This window comes from Myxine glutinosa, chromosome 11 (genome assembly GCF_964187855.1).
Source record: "Myxine glutinosa chromosome 11, kmMyxGlut1.1, whole genome shotgun sequence".
NCBI classification, from domain to species: Eukaryota; Metazoa; Chordata; class Myxini; order Myxiniformes; family Myxinidae; genus Myxine; species Myxine glutinosa.
The window spans coordinates 83,321,700-83,346,323 of record NC_136271.1 but is presented as its reverse complement, the minus strand read 5'-3'; the positions used below and the strand labels follow the sequence as shown (position 1 = coordinate 83,346,323).

The 24,624-nt window shown below is 48.2% G+C and overlaps 1 protein-coding gene across 1 annotated transcript in view; it reads right to left on the bottom strand.

Annotated features, from left to right (window-relative positions):
• Positions 1–24,624, bottom strand: part of CSMD3 (CUB and Sushi multiple domains 3) — a 1,283,181-nt gene that overhangs the window by 333,056 nt on the left and 925,501 nt on the right. Inside the window, 3 exon segments of the mRNA XM_068130918.2 lie at positions 2,090–2,185; positions 6,704–6,817; positions 14,387–14,503. Of these exon segments, the coding sequence (XP_067987019.2) occupies positions 2,090–2,185; positions 6,704–6,817; positions 14,387–14,503 (327 nt within the window).

Sequence of the window (24,624 nt, the reverse complement as noted above, 5' to 3'; positions counted from 1 at the left end):
ATTAGAACATCGTTAGAGAGGATCTTGGTGGAACCTGTCTTATTTAAACCTCAGACATTTAGTTTGCTTTGCTCTTTGTTGTTGAAGTGTGCGGCGTCACCATGCCTAGATCAAAAGAGCTCTCTGAGGCCTTCAGAAAGAAGGTTATAGATGCCTACCAGTCTGGGAAGGGATTTAAAAAGATCTCCAAACAATTTGAAATCAATCATTCGACTGTCCGGAAGATCATCTACAAGTGGAGAAGATTCCAAACAACTGCCAACTTGTTCAGGCCAGGCCGCCCCAGCAAGTTCAGCCCAAGAGCAGACCGCAATATGCTGAAAGAAGTCTCTAAGAACATCAGAATGTCATCACGGGACCTACAGGTAGCTCTTGCCACTGTTGATGTCAAAGTGCACGAGTCTGCCATTAGAAAGAGGCTGCACAAATTTGATCTACATGGGAGGTGTGCCAGGAGGAAACCGTTGCTGTCCAGAAAGAACATCAGGGCAAGACTAAAGTTTGCCAATGAACACCTCGGCAAAGACGAGCACTTCTGGAACAATGTGCTCTGGACAGATGAGTCAAAGGTAGAGCTATTTGGCCAAAGTACCAGAAGACATGTTTGGCAAAAACCAAAGACAGCATTTGACCACAAGAACCTGATACCAACTGAAAAGCATGGTGGTGGAAATATTATGGTTTGGGGCAGCTTTGCTGCATCAGGGCCTGGGCAGCTCACCATCCTAGAATCCACTATGATTTCTACATTGTACCAGAGGGTGCTTGAGGATAATGTGAGGCCATCTGTCAGAGTTGAAGCTCAACCGAAGGTGGACCTTGCAACATGACAAGGACCCTAAACATACCAGTAAATCCACCAAGGAATGGCCAAAAAGAAAGAAATGGAGGGTTCTGGAATGGCCAAGTCAGAGCCCGGATCTAAATCCCATCGAGATGTTGTGGGGGGATTTGAAACGAGCTGTGCATGCAAGAAACCCCTCAAACATCGCACAGCTGAAAGAATTCTGCATGGAGGAGTGGGCAAAAATTTCTCCCAGTCGATGTCAGACTGGTAATAAGAAACGCCTACTTGAGGTCGTTTCTGCCAAAGGGGACAATACCACCTATTAGAGCCTAGGGTGTACTTACTCTTTCCACATGCGAAATTTGCATTTATGTTTATTTAAATTATACAATGGACTGCAAAATGTAAATGTTTCATGATATTTGTTATATTATATCACCTTTATCTATCAATATTGTTGAAATGAAGATCAAATAGCTGTATGTTGAAATATGTTGAAAAAGTCAAAACTTTACATGGGGTGTACTTACTTTTTCACGTGACTGTATCCTCTTTAACAAACACATGATCAGAAGAACCGATTGGAGCAGAAGAAGAGCAGCAGACATCTGCAGGGAAGTTTTTCATAACCAAGTCTGGAAGAGAAGATGCTCCGTTGACTGAGATCCGGGTCGGGAAATTGACAGATTGTGTCACTCCCAATGAGTCGCAGACGTCCTTTGCTGAGATGCCATGGCTGGTGAGAGAGGTACCCACACCCAGCCAGCTGTAATGATGACAATTGAAATCGCCACATATGAGGAAGAGAGAGTTGGGATGAGTGGATAGAAGTTGGTCCATGTTGTCAGACAGCGAAATGTAAATGGAGTCATCACTGTTTGGAGGACGGTACAAAAACATATGAACAAAAGGTGGCAGCGGAGAGGAAGCCATAGCCAGAGACAGAGAATACATATGTGGATACCAAAATATTTTTTTCATTTCAACAATTTTCTGGAAGAAATGGTGCATTATTTGAAAAAAGTGCAAGAGTGCTAATATTTTTGGCCACAACAGTAGGTTATAGAAGGCAGCTCATTCTATCAGAAGTCGAATTTTCTATAATGCTGCACCAGACTTGCACAATAAAGCGATAAAAAATGCTGTGCCATTGCTGCAATTACTTATTTTATTGTAGCAATTGTTATTCCAGTTGCTATTATCATGAAGAACATTTCTTTTCACAAATAAACTTAAAATATAAGCACAGCAAGCAAATCATTTTAGTTCAGGCTGTTGGAAACTGCACACACGGCCCATTACCTTGGTAAACGAAGTGAAAGCCTCTTGCGGAGACGTTCTTGTTGGAGGCAAAACGAAGAGTAATTTTATTGGATGTGCTCAGGGGTAAGTCTTCGCCTGATAAAGCACAAGCAATCATTGAATGCAATCAAAAAAAATATTCTTTTTTAAAAAAATCCAAATCCAAATCTTGTAATTGTCCTGAATCTAAGCTATCTTGAAGCCAGCCATTGGCCGCAAATCATTGTCCATGCTAAAATGAGACAGTGTATGCATAAATAATATTCATGTCAAAATGCATTGTAGGTACAAAATTAGAATGCATCCAAGGTTAAAACAAAAACGTCTGAACATTTCTGCTGATTTTGAAGGATACCTGGCCTCAAATGATCAATGTATTATTTTTAGAAGCGAATCATAATTTGATGACACAGACGACCTGTAATAGCCCAGCAGATATGTGAAAAAATTGTGCTTTTGGTGATACAAGCATGAAATTTTGAACACTGATAGAGCATACTACTAGGAAGATTTTTGGATATAGGGGCATTCAAATCTTTTCCTAGGGACAAAATGGCGGCCATTTTAAAAATGGCCGTTTACGGATAATAAGATACACAGTACCGATGTCTATAAAACTAGATTTACTTATTGCTCAAGCACACCTATGATGTTTTTTTCACGTAAACAGGTTGTAAGATCATAATTAAATGTCAACAAACTCACATAACATTTATTTGGTCCTTATTCTTTACAAAAATAATTACTTTTTGAGCTATTTTGAGCAAACTCCAGAAACACAATGGAAATGAAGTGAAAATGCCACATTAACGCTGTGGAAGTGACTTTCATCACTATAAAACAGTCTACAAAACAGTCTTCCACATGTTTGTGTATATGTAACAGGTGTGTTATTCCTCCTGTATACTATCGTGTGCACTCCCCTGCACAGTGACACAGAGCTGAGCACTGGAGTGCGGCCTTAACACACTTGCACTGTTTCCTGCAACCCTTCTTGCATCCACATCTAATCAATTGTCGGCATGCCTCAGTTGCCTCTGTGAGGGTTGTCCAATATATCCCCCAGCCGTTATTACTCTGTTTCCAACCCCATTCACTTGGCGATGGGAGCTCAGGTGCGCAAATCATCATCTGGCCCCAACAAAAGCCGGCTTGGTAGGCAGCTCTCTTGATGTGTTGTCTGAGGGCTTCTTGCGTTGGTGGGATAGCCTCTATTGATCTACCAGTCTGGGTGAAGAGATGCTTGCGGGCATCGTTAACATGTTCCTGGCTGCTTGTTCGATCGTAGAGCAGAACAACAAAACGCTCCAGTGGATCCATGTTGTCATTTGCAGTTGAAATGGTTGGTGTGGCAGCCAGTGCGCAGAAAGCTGAGGTGACCTCATCATAGGCTTTCCATGTTTCCCATGCTGTTTTCTTCCCCCTTCCGCCGAAGCAGGACACGGTGTCACACCCAGTGAAGGCGTGGAAGAATGGCAACCCTCGGCACTTGTTTGGTCCCAGTGCCACAGCCATCTCGTGAGCTGCCAAGTGCCTGAAATTCTTCCCTGTGCCAAAAGCAACCCAGAGTTCATCGATGTCAAGATATCCAGTTGCTGCCACTGCAAGGATCAAAACATCTGTGTCCACTGTGCGGATTGACACCTTGGTATAGCCCTGTCTGACTGCATCTTGGACATGGAGTAGTATCCTTGTATCTGCCTCCTCGTGACTACACGGGGAAAGACCAGTAACATCTCGTGGCTGTGTACAAAAAACTTCTTTGTGGTTTGTGGTGACGATTTGCTTGTCAGTCTCAATGTTTGCTATCCTCGTTGCTAGAAAGTCAAACAACTCCACCTTGTTCTCGTCTATGCGAGAGAGGAGAGGCAGCAATGAAGTTAAGGCCACACTACACTCTGGTTCTTCTGGAATAGACTGCTTGCTGGCATGGTATCCAGCCCATGATACTGTCTCGTCTCCCTTAAGTGGTGTGTCAGATAGCACTGTCTTCTCCATCTGCTCCAGCCACCTGTCAAAATGCAAGATAATGAACACAATTAAGAACAAACAAGTCCACACAAGTTAACAAGTCTTGGTTATTTAGGTACACATATAACTGTCCACAGTTCAAACACAATAATCAGTTACCTGTACTCAATCTGCATTGCTTCAGGGATGAGTTGGCAGTTGCTTTTGTTGGGACCCGCTAGCTTGGGTACAGGTGGGTCACATTTACCCAGAACAACAGGAGGTACGATGGTGTATGACTGTGGCAGGTGTGCATCTCTTGTTGATGTGTCATCTGGGTTTACCCGTTGAACTCCACGGCTATCGCTATTTGGGTGCTGGAAAAGTGAAATGCCAGTGCCATGGAAGGAGTCGTGGGCACTTGTTGAACTGGGGTTATGATCAATGTTATCCACTGCCCCAGTTGTGAAGAGGTCACTTTTTAGCTCAGGGGGGCAAACTGTACCCTCATTTTGGAAGAAACGGCAGATTCTGTTCCCCAAGTCCGTGGAGATGCTAAGCACCCTGTCATAGGAGATCGAGAGACCCAGGTTGAACATAGTATCAACCAGGTCTCTTTTTCGAGTCTTTGTGTGGATAAGGGTGCCCAGGTACACAGGCAGGGGAGTCTCCCGATTGTGACTGTGCCTCGTGGACGTGGTAGTACTGCTACTCTCTCTGCGGCGTGAGTAACTGTTGAACATAAGGAGTTGTGAGATTGTGAGAGTAGGTGTTGATACCGACGAGTGGCTTGACTGCTCTTGGATGTTAGGACCATTCAAGATCATAGAAACTAGTGATACAAGCGAATTAGGTACCGAATGTTCTTGGCAGTGGGCTTCAAATGAACCACTAAATGTTGAGTTCATTTTCAACATGTCTCTACGAACTATATTTGCGGCTCTAGCAAGACAAACTCCATCACTGTCAGTGTCGTGATCACATGCCTTCTGAAGGGCTGAGCCAACATCCTGGTTGAAAGCAAGCAGAATATCTCGACCGGACATGTGCTCCTCTAGGTCTGGAAAATATGTCATGATTCGATCTTTGAGTTTGGTGGAGTGGACACGCCTGGTCAAGACTGTTCCAAGCTGTTCCAGCCTGGTGGTGTATAGTCTTGCTAGGTCTACCAGCTTGAACACTGGTGTCACAAGAGCATCTGTGCGGGCATCATCGATGTAGGACACTAGCTCTCCAAGTGCTATACCGTGATTGATATCATCTTGTTCATTCATGAGTGTTGTGCTTGTGGCCCTTGCTTTGTTATAAAGTGACACCAGACACTTCACGTGGTACTGTGCATCTTGTGCTATAAGGTCACCTGCACTCAGTTTAGCAAGAAGTGCCTGATCTCCTAGTTTCAGGGCAGCTGTCCTGACATGTTTATCGAGGTCGAAGGTGGAAGCTTTTCGCAGAGAATTAGTACCCGCTGGTTTGTCACAAAAGAAACACTTTTCAGGCTGTGGCTGTGTGTGGTCTACATGTACTCTGTGACGGGTGTACTTTCTTGAGACACTTGCGGTTTCTTCACTAGACGTTTCTCTTTTTTGTGCCCGATGCAGTTCAGTTTTGTTGTATTTCAGTCTGCATGAATCATGCCACTTAGCCTTGTGGCTCTGGAAGGTTGACTGGATACCTTCACCATCGTCCAGGCGGGACAGTTCTAGAGATTTTGGCAGGCAGCCCATCTGGCTGAAGGTGAGGAGATAATCTGCAAGAGTTTGGTATCCGGACCCTGTGGTTCGCTTGGAATCAGCTGGACAGGCAAGGGCCTCATCGGTGACCTCCTGACATAACACACACTTCTCCCAATCTGTCAGATAAGGCATGTTTGTTCCAGATGTACTAGGGCTTTGGGGGTCTAATAGCTTGAAATTTTTGTTGGCCATTGTCAATTAAGCATTATCCACCACCACCATCCAATCAATATACAAATTGGGAACCAAATCTAGGTAGCTACTACAGTCAATGAGCGAAGGTGCAGTGCAGTCGAGTTATCATCTGAAAAAGAAATACATACATTATTATCATAAATATAGTAATTCGCTTTCGTAACTTTTCACTAGCCTTGCATTGTTCCTTATAGTCACCTAGTCTATGATAGGAAAGTTCATAAAGCTACATCAAAGTTGTTCATATAAAGGTATTGAACCAAAATTACACCCAGGAGAAATCAGATAGTCATGCAAAGTTAAATAATTAAACCGCTAGACCAGTCCTGTCTATTGCAATGGTAAACCATTTGTTCTGCCCCTTATAGGCCACCGTAGATTCCAATTTTGAACCCAGTATGAAGGTATTGCATAGCATGTACATGACAATTTATAATATGCTCATTACATTGTGTTTCAATAGCAGCACAAATGACAAGTCTGAAATAATAGGTAAATATGTCCTTAGCCGCCATTTTGTAAAATGGCCGCCATTTTGGGCCAAGGAGAAATCTGGAATGCCCCTACATCCAAATTTCACTGTAAGGGTATGCCCTAACTGTGTGCCAAGTTTCATGCTTGTATCATCAAAGGCACAATTCTACCACAATTCTTCACATATCTGCCGGACTATAAGAAAAACAAACATGTTTTGATTGTAGTGAGTGAGTTGACAGCCCGAGCCTCAACTTACCGCTGTGTGAACCGGTGAGGGAGCTGAGCAACTGGGACTGTTGAGTTGGTCCATCAAAGACTTCAACAATGTCATTAACTGATGTCTGGAAGAACACAAACTGTCCAAAAACCACTGCGGGGGAAGATAATGCTGAGGCAAAACTACTGAATGAAAAGCAAAATTACATTTGAGCCATGTCATGATGAAGAAGCAGCATCAAGATCATTAAAATGGTCATTAAAAGATCATTAAAAGATCATTAAAAACGACCATCAAGATCTCGCCTGTAGTAAATGGAAGACATGAACGGCCTAGTGATACTACATTGTAAATGTAGATCGAGCCTGCTTAGAGACACATAGTTACACTAAATATTGCAAGCAGCTGTCATTCTTTATTCAAACAATCATTACGACAATGTAAGCTTTCATTTTGTATACAAGATCGAGGCTCTTGTAAGAGCTAACATTAATGACAAAAAAACCAAAACGGACACATAAGACAAAATAAAGGAAGTGGGAGACAAGATGGGGAGATAGGGGGAAGCATACAAGTACAACATTTGAGAGCAGGGACATCGGGAGATCTGTGGGAGGGAGAGGGCTTGGGGGGAGGAGGTGTGGGAAGGGGGTGGAGGGTGGGAGAGGTAAAAAAACAAAAAAACACATGGACACAGCTAGGACTTCCAGGAGAGAAGTTGGTATTTCAGAAAAGTGGATCTGGGGTGACTTAACAGGGGTAGAAAAGATGAAGGTTTTGGGAGGTTCTAAGGTATCGTCTTTGGGAGAATTTGGTTCTTCGGTATCGTCTTATGTTGAATTTTTTTTTCTTAGCCTCCTGTTCTCACAACCTATTACCTTTCGCTCAACCACAAGTTCTAATCCACATATAAATAAATTAACAATCGTAAACTTTAAGCTTACTTCGCACATGGAGAAAAAGTTCTCAAAGTAAAGTTAAGGAGTTGGGATGAGGCTCCACCTGTGCTGATATTGAGCTAACTGTTTTATTCCTTGTTACTGTTCTGTTGTAAAAGATAGCTGTACTCTGATTTATCCCCCCAGTGAGATGTTTTTATGCATCTGCCCCCGAAGGTGGACGTAGGCATTATTTCTGCATGCTTTAAATTCTGAACTCAAACTTTAAACAAAGTTTGACTCATGAAAGCAAATCGTCAAAAGCAAACTTGGCTTAAAAAGTTATTGCTGCGTGTACGAACTATTAAATATACAATGCATCTTCCACTGTGTGCAAACCTCAATGACCTGCAGTTGTTTGATTTGATAGACACATAAGCCTATATATCCTGTTGAGCGCTCCTCCCCAAACCCCCTGGTCACGGTGTACCTCCGAGCCCCGAGAGGATTCACGGCAGAAAAATGTGTTGTTCTGTATGTCAAAGATCAATGGTGAAGCCACACCAATTGTTACAAACAAACAAGTATTGTATTAAGATCACACAAGAATAACAGTACAACAACAATAGTAATCAATTGTACAACCAATATATATTTCCTATGATGGTACCATCAGGTTTGTACAATATAACTCACTGTGCTCCAAGTAAGCGAAAAGAAGAAGATTCCCAATGTCTCTAATCCGGGCTTCAAGCCAAAGTTGTTCCGGCTTCAAGCCAAAGTCGATCCGCTCCAGCGATCGTTAGAAAAATGTCCAATCGAGACCAGAATCCCGTTGGGTTGGCAGTCACAGTCACGCGGCCAAAGCTGCACAAAGGCGCCCTCAAGGCGACTGGGAAATCACACCCTCGGGTATGGACGTTTCACGGCTCCAAATCGGCGACACGCAGATTTTCCACTCGAAAGCCACGTTACACACACACACACCAGATCAACGTCTGAATGCGGTGAAAATGGTCAAAGAGAGATGAAACCTTGAGGGAAACGCAAGTCCTGCGCGAGGTAAAAATGGCCGACGGCCCGTTCTTGTGGCGTAACGGCACGACGATGATTCTCCTCGAAATCAACCGCCAAAACCTGACACGCAGGTTGATCTGTCACAGCGATAACAACTCTGTCGCAAGAATCCCTTTCCTGGGAAACCCAAAATTCACTCGTGACTTTCGTTCGCCAATCATTCGCTCCAGACCTCGAAGCAGCTAGGCTTCTTCCCCGACTCACTCGCTCCGCCTTCTTTTCCTCTTCCTCCTCGTCGTCGTCCGGTTCCGGTTTCATTTAAAACATTAACTTTTTTACCTTTTAAAAATAGTAATTTATATTGCCCTCAAACGACAACAATATAATAGTACATGGAATCAAAAATCTTTACAGTGGATGGAAACCACAACAACGGAAGTGACGAATCCATAACACTTCCCCCCCTCAAGAAAGAAAGTTTGAACATAGTGAAAACTTTCTTTGCAGGCAAAAACTCTTTTAACAAACAAAAGTAAAACTCACACCGAAATCATCAATTCCCGTAAGCAACGATAATTAATATTTCCCAAAATAAAGCAACAAAACTTCCAAACAACCTGCAGAAATTTCCAAAGTTAGTTCACTCTGGACAAAGCATCAGCAACGACATTGTCCCTGCCCTTTACATGCTCAATTTCCAAGTTGAACTCCTGCAAAGCCAAACTCCATCTCATCAACCTCTGGTTTTTATTTTTCATTTTTTTGAATGAAGGTTAAGGAGTTGTGATCAAAAATCCAAAGCAAAGCAAATCTATAGCACTTTTTGAGGGAGGCCGAGCTGAGAGGCAGGTTTCATGGTGGTTGGGTGGTGAGGCCTGGAAGTATTCACTGCATGGACGCATTTAGGAACGTAGAGTTCACGGGTTAATCCGTGTAGGAAATATTGGCTCGGCTGCTCCTGGGCACTCGGTGCTTCCAACTCTTCTCTTGATCATAAAAATCATAATCACAGTTGTAGAGTCGGGTGCTGTAGTCATGTGAGTAGCGGCCCCCATCTCGGCTACCACCGTAATAGTCATCCCGTCGAGAGTTGCCAAAACTGTGCTGCCGCTGCTGGGAGCCTCCGTAGTAATCACGACTGCGGCCGCCACCAAAACTACTACTCCCACCCCAGGAGCCATAGCCACTCCTGAAACTACCTCCACGTTTTCCTCCTCTGTAGCCCCCTCGACGCCCATGGCCTGCCTGCTCTACTGTTATGGTCCAACCATCCAAGTCCTTGCCATTCAAATCCTTTTCTGCATCGACTTTTGCGTCTCCCTGTCTTTTATCAGCAGCACTTCCAAGAGTGGTCCATATTTGCCAAAGATAGAGTCCAGAACATCTTCACTTGTGTCAAAGTTCAGTCCACCTACAAAGAGCTTGCCAACATTGCCTCCATTCATGACTGGTGTGTGCTGACACTTAGTTTCAGGGTACTTGACAAGACGTGCCTGTGCAAAGCGTGACGTCAGTACCTTCTCCTTCTCTTCAGAGCGCTTCCTATCCATAGCACGATTCGCGGCACAGGATGGAAAGATACCCGGAATCTCCTCCTCTAACTGTGCAATGTTATTTTCCATACTAGGCTTTTCAACAAACATCGGATTACCAGAAACTCGACCACCGGCCAAATCATTCCCGAGAACAAAAGAGATTCCCTCTACAGGAAGAGTGGCTTGTAAACCTACGGTGACAGGTCCTGACACCAAATCAGACTTCAAATGGATGACATGAAGTGGAGCTTTAACATAGCCACCATCCCCCTGTAAAAGAACACTAACACCAGTTGCCGTCTTCTCTGACAATGGCAAAATGCCTTCAAGCATCAAAGATTGATGTGCTCCTGTGTCCCTCAATACCCTAACAGGTCTCTGGTTAGTCAAGTCTCCATCCAGTGACACAAACCCCTCTGAAATAAAAGGTTTGTAACCCTCTTGAACAAGGTCGTTCTGTGATGCCGTAACTTTGGCATGGGAGCTTTCACAAGGCACTGTCCTCCAAGAACGATTTCTCTCATTGGCCAATGCATTCGGAGTTGTACTAGTCTGACACCGCTCCTGATTTTTCCTTTTCAGGGCGTAACATTGGGACATCAAATGCCCAGGGTTTTTTGCAAAAAGCGCAAATAGGTCCGGAGGAAAAACTCAAGGTCTGCCTCGGGCACCCCGGAAGATAAGTCTGTCTTGGAACTGTAGTCTTCTGATCCCTAAAATTCGCGGTATCAGATTTGTCCTCATAGTCATCTCTAGGCCACCTCCATGAATATTTGTTCTCCACACCTGATTTACCATAACTCCCCTGGCTAACTCTAGGCGGGAAGTTAGGTTTGTGGAACCCCATCCTATGTGACAAGGCATAGTCATCTGCCACGGTTGCTGTCTCATACAACTCTGGTACTTTCTTTTCATCCAGATGTACTTTAATGTCCGCGTGGACACACTGTTTGAATTCCTCCACCAAGATCAATTGTCGCAACAGGTTGAAGTCTTTCCCAATCCCCTTCGAGTCACACCACCGATCAAACATGGTTTCCTTCATTTTGGCAAACTCCACATGGGTCTCACTCTCCCTCTTCCTGGCATTCCTGATTTTTTGCCGGTAAGCTTCAGGGACCAATTCATAGGCTTTGAGAATGGCTTTCTTCACTTTCTCATAATCTGCACATTGGTCAATCGGTAAAGCCGAATAGATATCTTGAGCTTTACCCACCAAAACACTTTTCACTAACATAGTCCAGGACCCCACAGGCCATTTTAGCATTTGAGCCACTTTCTCAAAATGTAAAACAAAACTTGGCTACCTCCTTTTCATTGAAGGGTGGAACCAGCCTCACATGCCTACCAACATCCCAAGTGTTCTGACTAGTTGTCGAACTAGCCGGCATTGATACTACTTCTCTCCGTTCTCCCATTAATTCCAGCTCCTTGAGTTTAAGTTCCTTCTGATACTCCATGTCACGTTCCTTTAACTCCCTTTCAGCTCTCCTTTCCTCTGCTCTTTTTTCTTCTTCAGCTCTCCTTCCTCTGCTCTTCTCTCTTCTTCAGCTCTCCTTTCCTCTATTCTTCTCTCCTCGAGTTCTCGTTCCTGTTATTCTCTTCTTTCCTCGAGTTCCCTTTCAGCTCTCCTTTCCTCTGCTCTTCTCTCCTCGAGTTCTCGTTCCTGTTCTGCTCTTCTTTCGTCGAGTTCCCTTTCAGCTCTCCTTTCCTCGGCTCTTCTCTCCTCGAGTTCTCGTTTCTGTTCTATTCTTTCCTTTTCTGCTTTCCTTTCCTCTGCTTTTAACTTTTCCTGGCTCTGCAGTTGCATCTCCATTTTCCAGAGCTCCACATTTTCTTTTTCCTCGGGTAACCAATCCAAGGCTACCTCTTTCCATGTTCCTTGTCCCACCAGAGATTCTACCACCAATGTCTGCATCTCTGCTTTCTTCATATGAGCTCGGACCTCCAAGTTAGAATGTTTGGCCAATATCAAGAGTTCCGATCTTTTTAACGCTTGGAACTATGCCTCATTAGGGGACGCCGCAAACTTTTCTGCGTCAAACACCATGGTGACTATTAGTTAGCACCTGTTAACCTTCACACAAAAAATTTCCAATTTTTTTTGAAAAATTTGGGAATGTTAGAAAAATTCCAAATTTGGGAATTTTGGGAATGTTAGGGAATTCTATCCCAGACGAGTTTTAGGGAATTTAATCCCGGACGAGATTTGGGAATTATATTAGCAAAGACGAGCCCCCAATTTCAATTTCAATTTGAGACGAACCCCCAATCTCACAAAGGTGGACGAGCCCCCAATTTCAATTTAGGCCAATTTTGGATGAGCCCCAAATTTCTATTTGGGCCAATCCCGGACGAGCCCCCAATTTATATTTGGGCCAATCCCGGATGAGCCCCCAATTTCTGTTACGCGCTCCTCCCCAAACCCCCTGGTCACGGTGTACCTCCAAGCCCCGAGAGGAGTCACGGCAGAAAAATGTGTTGTTCTGTATGTCAATGATCAATGGTGAAGCCACACCAATTGTTACAAACAAACAAGTATTGTATTAAGATCACACAAGAATAACAGTACAACAACAATAGTAATCAATTGTACAACCAATATATATTTCCTATGATGGTACCATCAGGTTCGTACAATATAACTCACTGTGCTCCAAGTGAGCGAAAAGAAGAAGATTCCCAATGTCTCTAATCCGGGCTTCAAGCCAAAGTTGGTTCCGGCTTCAAGCCAAAGTCGATCCGCCCCAGCGATCGTCAGAAAAATGTCCAATCGAGACCAGAATCCCGTTGGGTTGGCAGTCACAGTCACGCGGCCAAAGCTGCACAAAGGCGCCCTCAAGGCGACTGGGAAATCACACCCTCGGGTATGGACGTTTCACGGCTCCAAATCGGCGACACGCAGATTTTCCACTCGAAAGCCACGTTACACACACACACACCAGATCAACGTCTGAATGCGGTGAAAATGGTCGAAGCGAGATGAAACCTTGAGCGAAGCGCAAGTCCTGCGCGAGGTAAAAATGGCCGACGGCCCGTTCTCGTGGCGTAACGGCACGACGATGATTCTCCTCGGAATCAACCGCCAAAACCTGACACGCAGGTTGATCTGTCATAGCGATAACAACTCTGTCGCAAGAATCCCTTTCCTGGGAAACCCAAAGTTCACTCGTGACTTTCGTTCGCCAATCGTTCGTTCCAGACCTCGAAGCAGCTAGGCTTCTTCCCCGACTCACTCGCTCCGCCTTCTTTTCCTCTTCCTCCTCGTCATCGTCTCGTTCTGGTTTCATTTAAAACATTAACTTTTTTACCTTTTGAAAATAGTAATTTCTATTTCCCTCAAACGACAACAATAATAGTACATGGAATCAAAAATGTTTACAGTGGATGAAAACCACAACGGAAGTGACGAATCCATAACAATCCACGTATTACAACAATATGTGAATGAATAAATCAATCCGTTCGTTGTTTTGTTAATACTTCTTATATTGTTGAAGTTTCATTTCGGGAACCCAATCAGAAAATTGACATAAGTAAAATTGATTATTGAAAAGTGGCTACAGAGTGGAGTTTTGTTGACCAAAGTTGATGGTGATGATGAGATACCAAAGGCCAGGTAGCATACTGGGAAGATTATTAGTCATGGTCTGGAACTCTCTCGTTGTTTTGAGGCTATGATGAAACAACAAATTTGAGCTAAATCATCCCCCCACTACGTAGCCAACTTGTAGTTACAGTAGAGTGATGTTTATCCTCCAACAATTCTTGTTTTTCCTGACAAATATATGAGATGTTTAATATCTGTATGATGCATTCATCATGCTTTTGAATGTCGGATTGATGTACAAGGGAGCATTCACTGAAAATCAACATGCCAATAAGAGAGACAACAAAGAGGGTAGAACAGCGAATGATTATTAAATTTATGGTATAATTAAGCATTAGGCATGTGAGGATGATTGGCTACATAGCACAGTAATTATTGATCGTCAAAGACATCCATTTTATCGTGCTGATATGGGGGCAAGAGTGTTGTTAAAACGCAAGGTAACTAGGAAAGGATGTGCACATGTCCTGAAGAAATCTACAGTGAAGCCAGATGAAAGCTTCCCCCCTCCTCTGGCTCAACTTTGTGCCCAAAACGGGCGAATACATTGAAAAGTAAAGCAAGTATTGTTTCTGTCATATATACATAAAGGCTTAGTTAGAAACAAAAGTCAAGGGCATATTTGAAACTTTCAACTGAGATGTTCTAAACCTGCACAGAAGCATAAGAGGAGGGTCCTTACCAAAATCATTAGGCACCGTCACTGTGTAGATGCACTTAAGGCCTCCCGTGTAGTTTCCAGGGTAGTTTGGCGAAAGAACGACCCCATCCGATCCCGTTGATCTTCCTCCACATGGGGCTGTGATCAGGAATTGGCAACATGTCATCAGTACAATATAAGTGAGAGCTGGGTTTGCAGCCTACCTCACCGTGTGCCCTTGCAGCATGGTGTCGCTATGGCTGCCTATAATATAACAGTGAGAATTTCTTGTTCTGGCCTACTTCCCATGAAGCATCTGCTTCAGTGAATAAAGTAACATGACAACGTTTCCAAATTAATTTAAAAAAACAATGCCTATCATGCCCTTCTGTTGAACTGTCGATAAAAGGAAGTAACTTATGACTGGAATGGCGGTTCAGTGGCTTTTCTCAATGCAGGGTGAGCCATTTCATGGTGGTATGGGAAAGCAGTCATGCTAATTATCTTGTGAAGTTATAAGGCACATCTAACTTGTATTACTGGGTTTCTACTTTTTTGGATTGATAATATTCAAGGACTTTCCAAGGAATTAAAATCTGATTTCAAGGACTCGCCGCGTGGAATTACGACAGATAATTTTAATCCTAAGTTAACCTTGGTAAAACCTTGAACTTGTATAGTCAGTCCTTGCTTAACATAGTTACGCTCTTGAAAAGTGTGACTTCAACGGAAACAATTTTAAGCAAATCCAATTTCCCCATGAGAAGAAATGTAAATAGGGAGGGTGGGGGGTTAGGTTCCAGGGAAAAAATGGTATCGTCAGACAAAATAAATTATTTACATATCGAGTACAAGTTTTAAATAATTTTAAACAAACAATTGAATATCATCATCTCCAGTTGCTTTTTTCTCATCATCTCTAGTTGCTATACGATCTTCATTGGTTAGCTCTTCTCCATGTTATTGCAGGAGTTGTGTAATGTCGGCTTTTTCCAACTCATCAAAACTCACTTTGTTTGCCAAGCCAAATAATAACTTTCTTCATAGCGGGGCCAACATCTTTAAATCCTTTCAAGTCATTGACGCATTCAGGCCACAACTTCCTCCTCACAAACCATTCATGCACCACTGAGTAACTTCAGCCCAGGAGCTCGGTGTATACATGACTAGATGTGCTTGATGCTAATCTCAGTGTATACAAGGCCTTTACTGAACGTACTCTGGGTGGGCTGAGAAACCAGGATTTACAGTACAGCGTATACAACAGTATTTATGGTACGGTGTATACTATAGCTTTATTAAAACGAGGAAAACCGTTAGTTTGGTACTAAATTAGAGGTAAAACGACTTTATAACAGAACGAATACAACAACAACAACATGCATTTTAAGGCCATTTTCCCTGCTAGAGCGGGGGTTAGCCTTGCGGTCCCCATGACAATCTTCTCCATTTTGCCCTATTTTCTGCATCTCTCCTTGTTAACCCCCTTGCCCGCATTTCTTCTTCCACCATATTTAGCCAAGTCTTTCTCGGTCTTCCCCGTCTTCTACTTCCTTCTACATTCATTTCCATCACTCTTCTCAACCAGTCACTTTCATCCTTCCTCAACACATGACCAAACCATCTCAACCTGTTGCTCTTCACAGCATCAATCACAGGCTCTATTCCCATCATCTTTCGCAATTCATCATTTGTCTTCCTCTCTCTCAACGATACTCCGCACATCCATCGAACCATTCGCATTTCCACCCTTTCCAACCTTCGTTGCTGCTCCACGTTCACTACCCATGTCTCGCTCCCATAAATCATAACACTTCTCACACATGCAGCATACACCTTTCCCTTCAGCTTCAACGACACTCCCCTCCTCGTCAGCACGCCACTCGGTTCCCGAAACTTCTTCCATGCACATCTCACTCGAGCAACCGTTGCCGAGTCTGATCCACCTTCTCCATTCAGCATGTCTCCGAGGTAGAAAAATGCAGAACGAATGATGAACGATTTTAAACGAGTATGCTCTCGAATAGATCATCAACTTAATAATAAAACAATGTTAACTGGGACAATGTTAAGCAAGGACTTACTGTACAAGCATAAATACAAACACGTCCAATAGTCTAAGAATGGCGTAACCTAGCTTGTTTGATACTTTAGTTTAAGAGGATAGTATGACCTGGGTGGAGATACAAATTAGCAAATAATGTAATTATTATTATTTTTTTCAATAAATTCCACATTCCTGTGCCACATTCAGTCAAACGGCATACATTGAGAGCAGGTTCGTGAAGGACTTGGACAAAAAATGTACCCAGTCTGAATGTTGCTATATCCAGTCAATGGAGAAACTGCAAATGGGGAATCCGCGAATGTCATGGATGGAAACCCTTACGTCATTTCCTCATTCTGCTTCAAACTCAATATCTCTATATATATATATATATTTTTTGTATACAGAGTCGAGGCTCGTGAAAGAGCTAACATTTATCAAACAAACAAATCAAACAAACAAGCAAACAAAGTATATAAAAAGGGGAGCGGTCGACAAGATGGGGAGAGAAGGGGAGGAAGCACACAAACACAACATTTGAGAGCAGGGACATCGGGAGATGTGTGGGAGGGAGAGGGCCTGGGGGGAGGCAGGATAGGTATAAAACGCAAGGACACCAAGGACTTCCAGGAAAGAAGACAAAAGTCACCTCAAAAAAGTGGATTTGGGGTGAAATTAGCGGGGGTAGAAAAGATCAAGGTTTTGGATTGGGGAAGATAAGAGATGGTGGTGAACAGCCGTTTTAAAAACCTGGAGGGAGGAGTGGGATTGAAGAGAGTGAGGGAGTTAGTTCCAGAGGCGGGAGAAAAGAGGAATGAAGGAGTGAAGGTGAGCAGAGAGTCTTGATTTTGGCAGTTTAACCATAAGAGGGTTGCAGGCAGATCTTGTGCGACCTGTAGGAATATTTGGGGGACAGAGCACAGAGAGAGCTGGGGGAGCAAGGCCGGAGAGGAGTCGGTAGAAGACGGAAAGACCACCAACCTGCCTGCGGTGAGTAAGTGAAAGGCCCTCAGAGATAGCATCATCGCGGGAGATTCCAATGATTCTGAACACCTTGGTTTCAACAGCGTGAAGACGAGCTAGGTGTGAGGCAGGAGCACCAGCCCAGAGGTGAGAGCAGTATTCCATTGAGCTGCGGATGAAAGCCTTGTATGTGGTGAGGAGCTCAGGTGTGCCAAGGAAGGACTTCGCACGACGGAGGATGCCCAGTCGGCGACTGGCTTTGGAGTCCAGCTTGGAAATATGGTTTTCCCAGGAAAGATCATGGCAGATAATGAGACCCAAAAGCTTGAGTGACAGAACTTCTTGGAGAGGATTATTCAGAAAGTAGATGGGAGGGTTGTCCAGTCGGTCTTTTCGGAGAGACATCGTAAGAGTGTGCGATTTGTCAGGATTGAAAGACATGTTCCACTTGTTTGCCCAGTCTGTGATTTTGTCCAGGTCTGCAGAGAGTGAGGAGGCTGCAGACTGCCGATCTGAGGGATGAGGAATGCAGCGGCAGAGAGTTGAGTCATCAGCAAAGAGATAGAGAGGATTTTCAAGAGAGTCAGAGAGATCATTGATGAAGACCAGAAAAAGCACAGGGCCCAGAACACTGCCTTGGGGAACTCCAGCCTGAACAGGAAGAGGATATTTGAGAAATCCATTCAGGGCCACACGTTGACTACGACGAGAGAGGAAGTCCGCCAGCCATGCGTGGAGATTTCCATGGATACCAGAGGAGAGTTTGGTGAGCAGAGCGGGGTGCCAGACCGTATCGAAGGCACGTGATATGTCGAGGGAGACAGCTCTAATTTCCTGTTTGGCATTGAGGACCTCCATCCATTGTTGAGACAGCAGTATTTATGGTACTTGTATTGTATTTATTTATGGTAATTGTATTTTATGTTTATGGTAATTTATTGTATTTATGGTAATTGGTAATTTATGTATTTATGGTAATTGTATTTATGGATATTATGGTTCAGAATTTATGTTTATGGTAATTTATGGTATTTCCATTCCGAACAGCATCATTCATCATTCCAATCACAAATTAATACTGTATTATTAATATATCAAAATATAATGTTAAATCACGATTATATTGAGATATTATCAAATCAACAAACCGTCATCTGTTCACTTCTGGATTCAGGAGCAAGGTCTGTGTCGATCGCATTTCAAAATTATCGTTTTATTGAGGAATTTCTGAAACGTCCTATCAACCTTACGACACCCGCTGGGACCCCGAAACGTTCCACAGAAGGTTATTAGATTTCCTTTTAGTAAAATATGCAAAACTGTAATGGTTACTCAATGCTCTCCCCCTATCTTGTGACTAGATCCTCAGCTCTGATTGGTGGACGTTTGTGAGGGACATACATACATACATACTCCGGACGGACAGCTAAACGCTGTTCCAGACAGCATTTCCCTACCGGCTACGCTGTAAATAAATCCGATCACAGAACTTTTCATAAAAATAAAAGATCAATATATTTAACTTTGAAGGAGCTGCGCTCCAACGCGAGTCGAAAGAATTGACGCGACCAAAGACGGAATTCGTCTGAGTTGCTTTATTGAAACAAAACAGCTCAGGTATTCTGACAAGCCCGTTTATCGGGCAGCAATATATATACACATTTATGCCGGGGCGTTTGCCCGGGAAAACCGAGACCGGGCATGCCCGGGTGTCAAGGGCGAGTCCTGGAAAGGCGAGTCTGGACATGCCCGGGCGTCCTGGACGCGGCCTGGCAAGTCGAGGCTGGGCGTGCCCGAGCGCTCTGGGCGAGCCCTGGAAAGGCGAGAGCGGGCATGCCCGGACGCTCTGGGCGAGCCCTGGAAAGGCGAGTCTGGACATGCCCGGGCATCCTGGACGCGGCCTGGCAAGTCGAGGCTGGGCGTGCCCGCACGCTCTGGGCGAGCCCTGGAAAGGCGAGAGCGGGCATGCCCGGGAAAGACGAGACCGGGCGTGCCCGGGAGGTCCGGGCGTGCCCGGGAACAGCGAGTCCGGGCATGCCTAGGAGAGGCGCGTCTGGGCCCGTCCGTACGAGCCCGGCATGGCGATCGCGTCCTGGCCGCGTCCTGGCAGGTGCAAGGCGATTGTGTACATTCAGCGGGAACCGCTACACACGCCCCTCCAGAATCGACCTGCACCGGCAGGGTCAATTTAAGGGGGGTCCAGATGACCCGGCCGAAGCGACCCCTGGAGGGTCGTGGGGGGGGGGGGTCCGATCTGGTGGTGGGTGGTCGAGCGGGGGGAATTGTGGACGGGGGGCGGCCTCGCCGCGGAGGAAGGGCCAACCGTGGTGGTCGGTCGACGTCCACGTGCGCCGGTTTGAGGCGGTCCACAGAGATCCGGTCCGACCGGCCGCCGACGTCGACGACGAAGGACTTGTCGCCCCGTCGCAGGACCCGGAAGGGCCCGTCGTACGGCGGCCGGAGTGGCCCCCGATGCGCTTCATGACGCACAAAGACGTACTCCGCTGTGCGAAGCGCCGGGGGGACGTAGGACTGGGGGCCACCGTGGCGGGACGTTGGCACGGGGGCAAATCGTCGGGCGGCCTCGTGGAGGTCCGAGCGCTGGTGTGCGGCGGACCAGGGACTGGTAGCGTCGGGCACGAACTCGCCCGGGACGCGGAGCGGCTGGCCGTAGACGAGCTCGGCGGCGGACGCCCGGAGGTCCTCCTTGGGGGCCGTGCGGAGGCCCAAAAGGACCCACGGCAGCCGGTCGGTCCAACCGTCGTCCTGAAGGCCGGCCATGAGTGCGGCCTTCATGGAGCGGTGAAACCGCTCGCACAACCCGTTGGCTTGGGGGTGGTAGGCCGTGGTGCGGTGCAGCGTGACCCCCAACGAGTGGGCGACCGCGCCCCAAAGTTCGGACGTGAACTGTGGGCCACGGTCGGACGAGATGTCCGCCGGTGCGCCGAAGTGCGCGACCCAGGTGGCGATGAATGCCTGCGCCACGTCGGCGGTGGTGGTGGAGGTGAGGGGCACGGCCTCCGGCCACATGGTGGTCCTGTCCACCATGGTGAGCAGGTGGGTGAACCCCCGCGATGGGGGCAGGGGACCCACCAGATCCACGTGGACGTGGTCGAAACGCCGTGCAGGCACGGTGAAAGGTGCCAGCGGGGCCTGGGTGTGGCGGTGGACCTTGGCCCGCTGGCAGGCTGTACAGGCGTTGGCCCAGTCGCGGACGTTCCGTCGAAGGCCATGCCAGACGAAACGCGCCGACACCAGCTTCTGAGAAGCTTTCCGGCCCGGGTGAGAAAGGCCGTGGATGTAGGCGAAGATGCGGCGCTGCCAGGAAACGGGCACGATGGGGGCGAGGCTGGCCCTGGGAGACGTCGCAGAGCAGGACGGTGCCCGCGAAGGGGATGCCGGCCAGGCGGAGGCCCGTGTCCGCCGCCCGGAGGGCCTGCACCGAGGTGTCGGTGGTCTGGTCGGCCGCCATGAGCGCGAAGTCCACGCCGAGGTGGACCGCGTTCGCGCTGGCCCGAGAAAGACAGTCGGCCACGGCGTTGTCTTTGCCGGCGACGTGCCGGATGTCCGTGGTGAATTCCGACATGGCGGAGAGGTGGCGCTGCTGGCGGGCCGACCACGGCTCCGTGACTTTGGCCATTGCGTAGACCAATGGCTTGTGGTCGACGAAAGCCGTGAACGGGCGGCCCTCCAGGAGGTGTCGGAAATGGCGAACGGCCAGGAATAGACCGAGCAGCTCGCGGTCGAACGTGCTGTATTTTAACTCGTTCGGCCGGAGTTGCCGGCTGAAAAAAGCGAGTGGCTGCCAAACCCCGTCCACCCATTGTTCATGGACGGCGCCCACCGCGTAGTTGGAGGCGTCCGTAGTGAGGGCGATGGGCGCGTTGAGCACCGGGTGAGCCAGCAGCGTTGCGTCGGCGAGGGCCCGTTTTGCGCTCGCGAAGGCCGCGTCCATGGCCGCGGACCAAACGATGTCATGCTTGGCCGGCTTGCCCCGGAGGGCCTCGTAAAGGGGCCGCATGAGCTGAGCAGCGCGGGGCACGAATCGGTGATAAAAATTCACCATGCCGAGGAACTCTTGTAGGGCCTTGATGGAACGGGGACGCGGGAACGTGGTGATGGCCTCGACCTTGGTCGGCAGCGGCACGGCCCCGGTCTTGGTGATGCGGTGGCCCAAAAAGTCAACGGTCGTCGTGCCGAAGTGGCATTTGGCCGGGTTGACAATTAAGCCGTGCTCGCTGAGGCGACCGAACAGTGTTCGGAGGTGGAGGAGATGCTCGGCGCGGGACGTGCTGGCGACGAGGATGTCGTCCAGATAGACGAAAAGAAATGGCAGGTCGCGCAGCACGCCGTCCATTAAGCGCTGGAACGCCTGGGCCGCGTTCTTGAGGCCAAACGGCATCCTCAAAAATTCGAACAGGCCGAACGGCGTGATGACGGCAGTCTTCGGGACGTCGGCCACCCGGACAGCTACCTGGTGGTATCCCCGTATCAGGTCAATTTTGGAAAATATGACCCGTCCCGCCAAACGGGCGGAAAAGTCCTGGATGTGCGGGATCGGGTACCTGTCGGGGGTGGTAGCGTCGTTGAGTCGGCGGTAGTCGCCACACGGGCGCCATCCGCCCCCCGGCTTTGGCACGATGTGCAGTGGTGAGGCCCACGCGCTATTGGAGCGCCGCACGATGCCGAGGTGCTCCAACGCGTCGAACTCGGCCTTTGCCACGGCGAGCTTGGCCGGGTCGAGGCGGCGGGCCCTGGCGTAGACCGGCGGGCCCGTAGTGGGTATGTGGTGCTCGATCCCATGCCGCACTGCGACGGCCGAAAACGTCGGCCGCGTGAGGGCCGGGAATTCCGCGAGCAGGCGAGCTAACTCGTTCGCCGTCGGGAGGGCGCACGCCAGTTCGGTCGGCGCGGAGCTGCTCATCGTGCACGCCAGGGAGCTGAAGGTCTCGGCGTTGACAAGGCGACGACGTTTGACGTCGACCAGCAGCCCGTGCGCGCAGAGGAAGTCGGCGCCCAGCAAAGCCATGGGGACGCAGGCGGTCACAAAGGTCCACTGAAAGCGCTGGCTGCCGAAGCAGAGGGTGACATCACGCGGGCCGAAAGTGCGTATGGCCGAGCCATTAGCAGCGACCAAAGAGGGGCCGCAAACGGCGTCCCGCCTGTCCTGCTCGGAGGCGGGTATGACGCTCAGTTGGGCGCCGGAGTCACAAAGGAAACGCCGCCCGGACGCTTTGTCCCGAATAAAAAGCAAGTTGCCCGAGTGGCCGGCGCTCATGGCTGGGAATGAACGCCGGCCCGGCCGTTTCCCGACTTGCCGAAAGTGCACAGGGGTCGGCACGTCCGAGCCTTGTGTCCGAACCTGGCGTGGTAATAACACCACGCCTGGTCAGGTGTAGGCCCCGGCCGTCGTGTCGGAAGCGGTCGGCGCGGCGTGGCGGCCGCCAGTTGCACCGGCAGTTCGGCCTCCAACCGCGCAGGGCGCTCGGGCGTCGTGGGCATCGCCTCGGACGGCGGCAGGCTCCAGGTAGCCGCGCCGATGTGTTGGCCCGCCGAGGAGATCTTATCGGCTTCCCTGGCGAGGGCGCGGGGATCGGTGATCGACGTGCCAGCCAGGGCGAGGCGTACCGGGTGAGGCAGCTGGCGAAGGAACAGCTCGCGGAACAGAAAATCCGGAGAGTGCTCACCGAGCAACGAGAGCATATAGTCCATGCGCTCGGACGGGCGCGTGTCGCCGAGCTCGGGCAGGTCGAGCAGGCGCCGTGCGCGTGCCGCCGGTGAGAGGGCGAAAGCGTCGAGGAGGAGCGTCTTCAGCGCGTCATACTTGTCAGCAGCCGGCGGGTGCTCGAGGAGGCTCAGGGCGCGGGCCGCGGTGGCGGAACCGAGCGCTGCCACGACGTGGTGGAAGCGGGTGTCGTCCGCGGTGATGCCTCGCAGGGCTAACTGGGAGTCCGCCTGGGCGAACCAAACAGCCGCGTGAGCCTCCCAGAAGGTAGGCAGTTTAAGAGTCACTGCCGTGTCCATGTCGGTAGGTCACCAGTGAAGGAGCTGCGCTCCAACACGAGTCGAAAGTATTGACGCGACCAAAGACGGAATTCGTCCGAGTTGCTTTATTGAAACAAAACAGCTCAGGTATTCTGACAAGCCCGTTTATCGGGCAGCAATATATATACACATTTATGCCGGGGCGTTTGCCCGGGAAAACCGAGACCGGGCATGCCCGGGTGTCAAGGGCGAGTCCTGGAAAGGCGAGTCTGGACATGCCCGGGCGTCCTGGACGCGGCCTGGCAAGTCGAGGCTGGGCGTGCCCGAGCGCTTTGGGCGAGCCCTGGAAAGGCGAGAGCGGGCATGCCCGGACGCTCTGGGCGAGCCCTGGAAAGGCGAGTCTGGACATGCCCGGGCGTCCTGGACGTGGCCTGGCAAGTCGAGGCTGGGCGTGCCCGGGCGCTCTGGGCGAGCCCTGGAAAGGCGAGAGCGGGCATGCCCGGGAAAGACGAGACCGGGCGTGCCCGGGAGGTCCGGGCGTGCCCGGGAACAGCGAGTCCGGGCATGCCCAGGAGAGGCGCGTCTGGGCCCGTCCGGACGAGCCCGGCATGGCGATCGCGCCCTGGCCGCGTCCTGGCAGGTGCAAGGCGATTGTGTACATTCAGCGGGAACCGCTACAACTTGTTACTTCCTGAAGTAAAAGTACCATTGTAACACGGTTGCAGTCCAGTGTTCCCAGAGACATTCAGAACGATCAGTTCCAGTTAATTAATTCCACTGCTCGCCATGCATGAACTAAATGAAAAATTAGAAGGAATGCAACAAAGGCTATGAATGTGTAGCCTTTAAAAATGGAGCCTACCACCAAAGTGATTGTTGGCAGTTGTCAATCACCATTGTTTAAAATAGGCAACAGACACCATGTCTCCACTGGCCTTTACAGGGGCATTCATTATCCTTATCAATAAGCACAGTCCATTAACTTCATATAACCCAAGGCATGAAAACAACATGGGTATAAATGTTCCATTTATTTGTGTTGTCTTCATAAAAACAGCATATCAAAATAGCTGCATGCATCCCTCTGAAGCACTCAACTTTCTATCGTGAATTCTGAAGCAATTAAAGTTTTCATTCTGTGTCTCAGGGTTTTGACAAGGCCGTAAAACTTGCCTTCAACAGTTTTCAGTTCAACCCATTTATCTTTCACAGTTTGCCGAAGATTGATTTGACAAAGATGATAGTACAGTAGTATTTCCCGTTGCTTCAGCTTTGTCCGCAAACC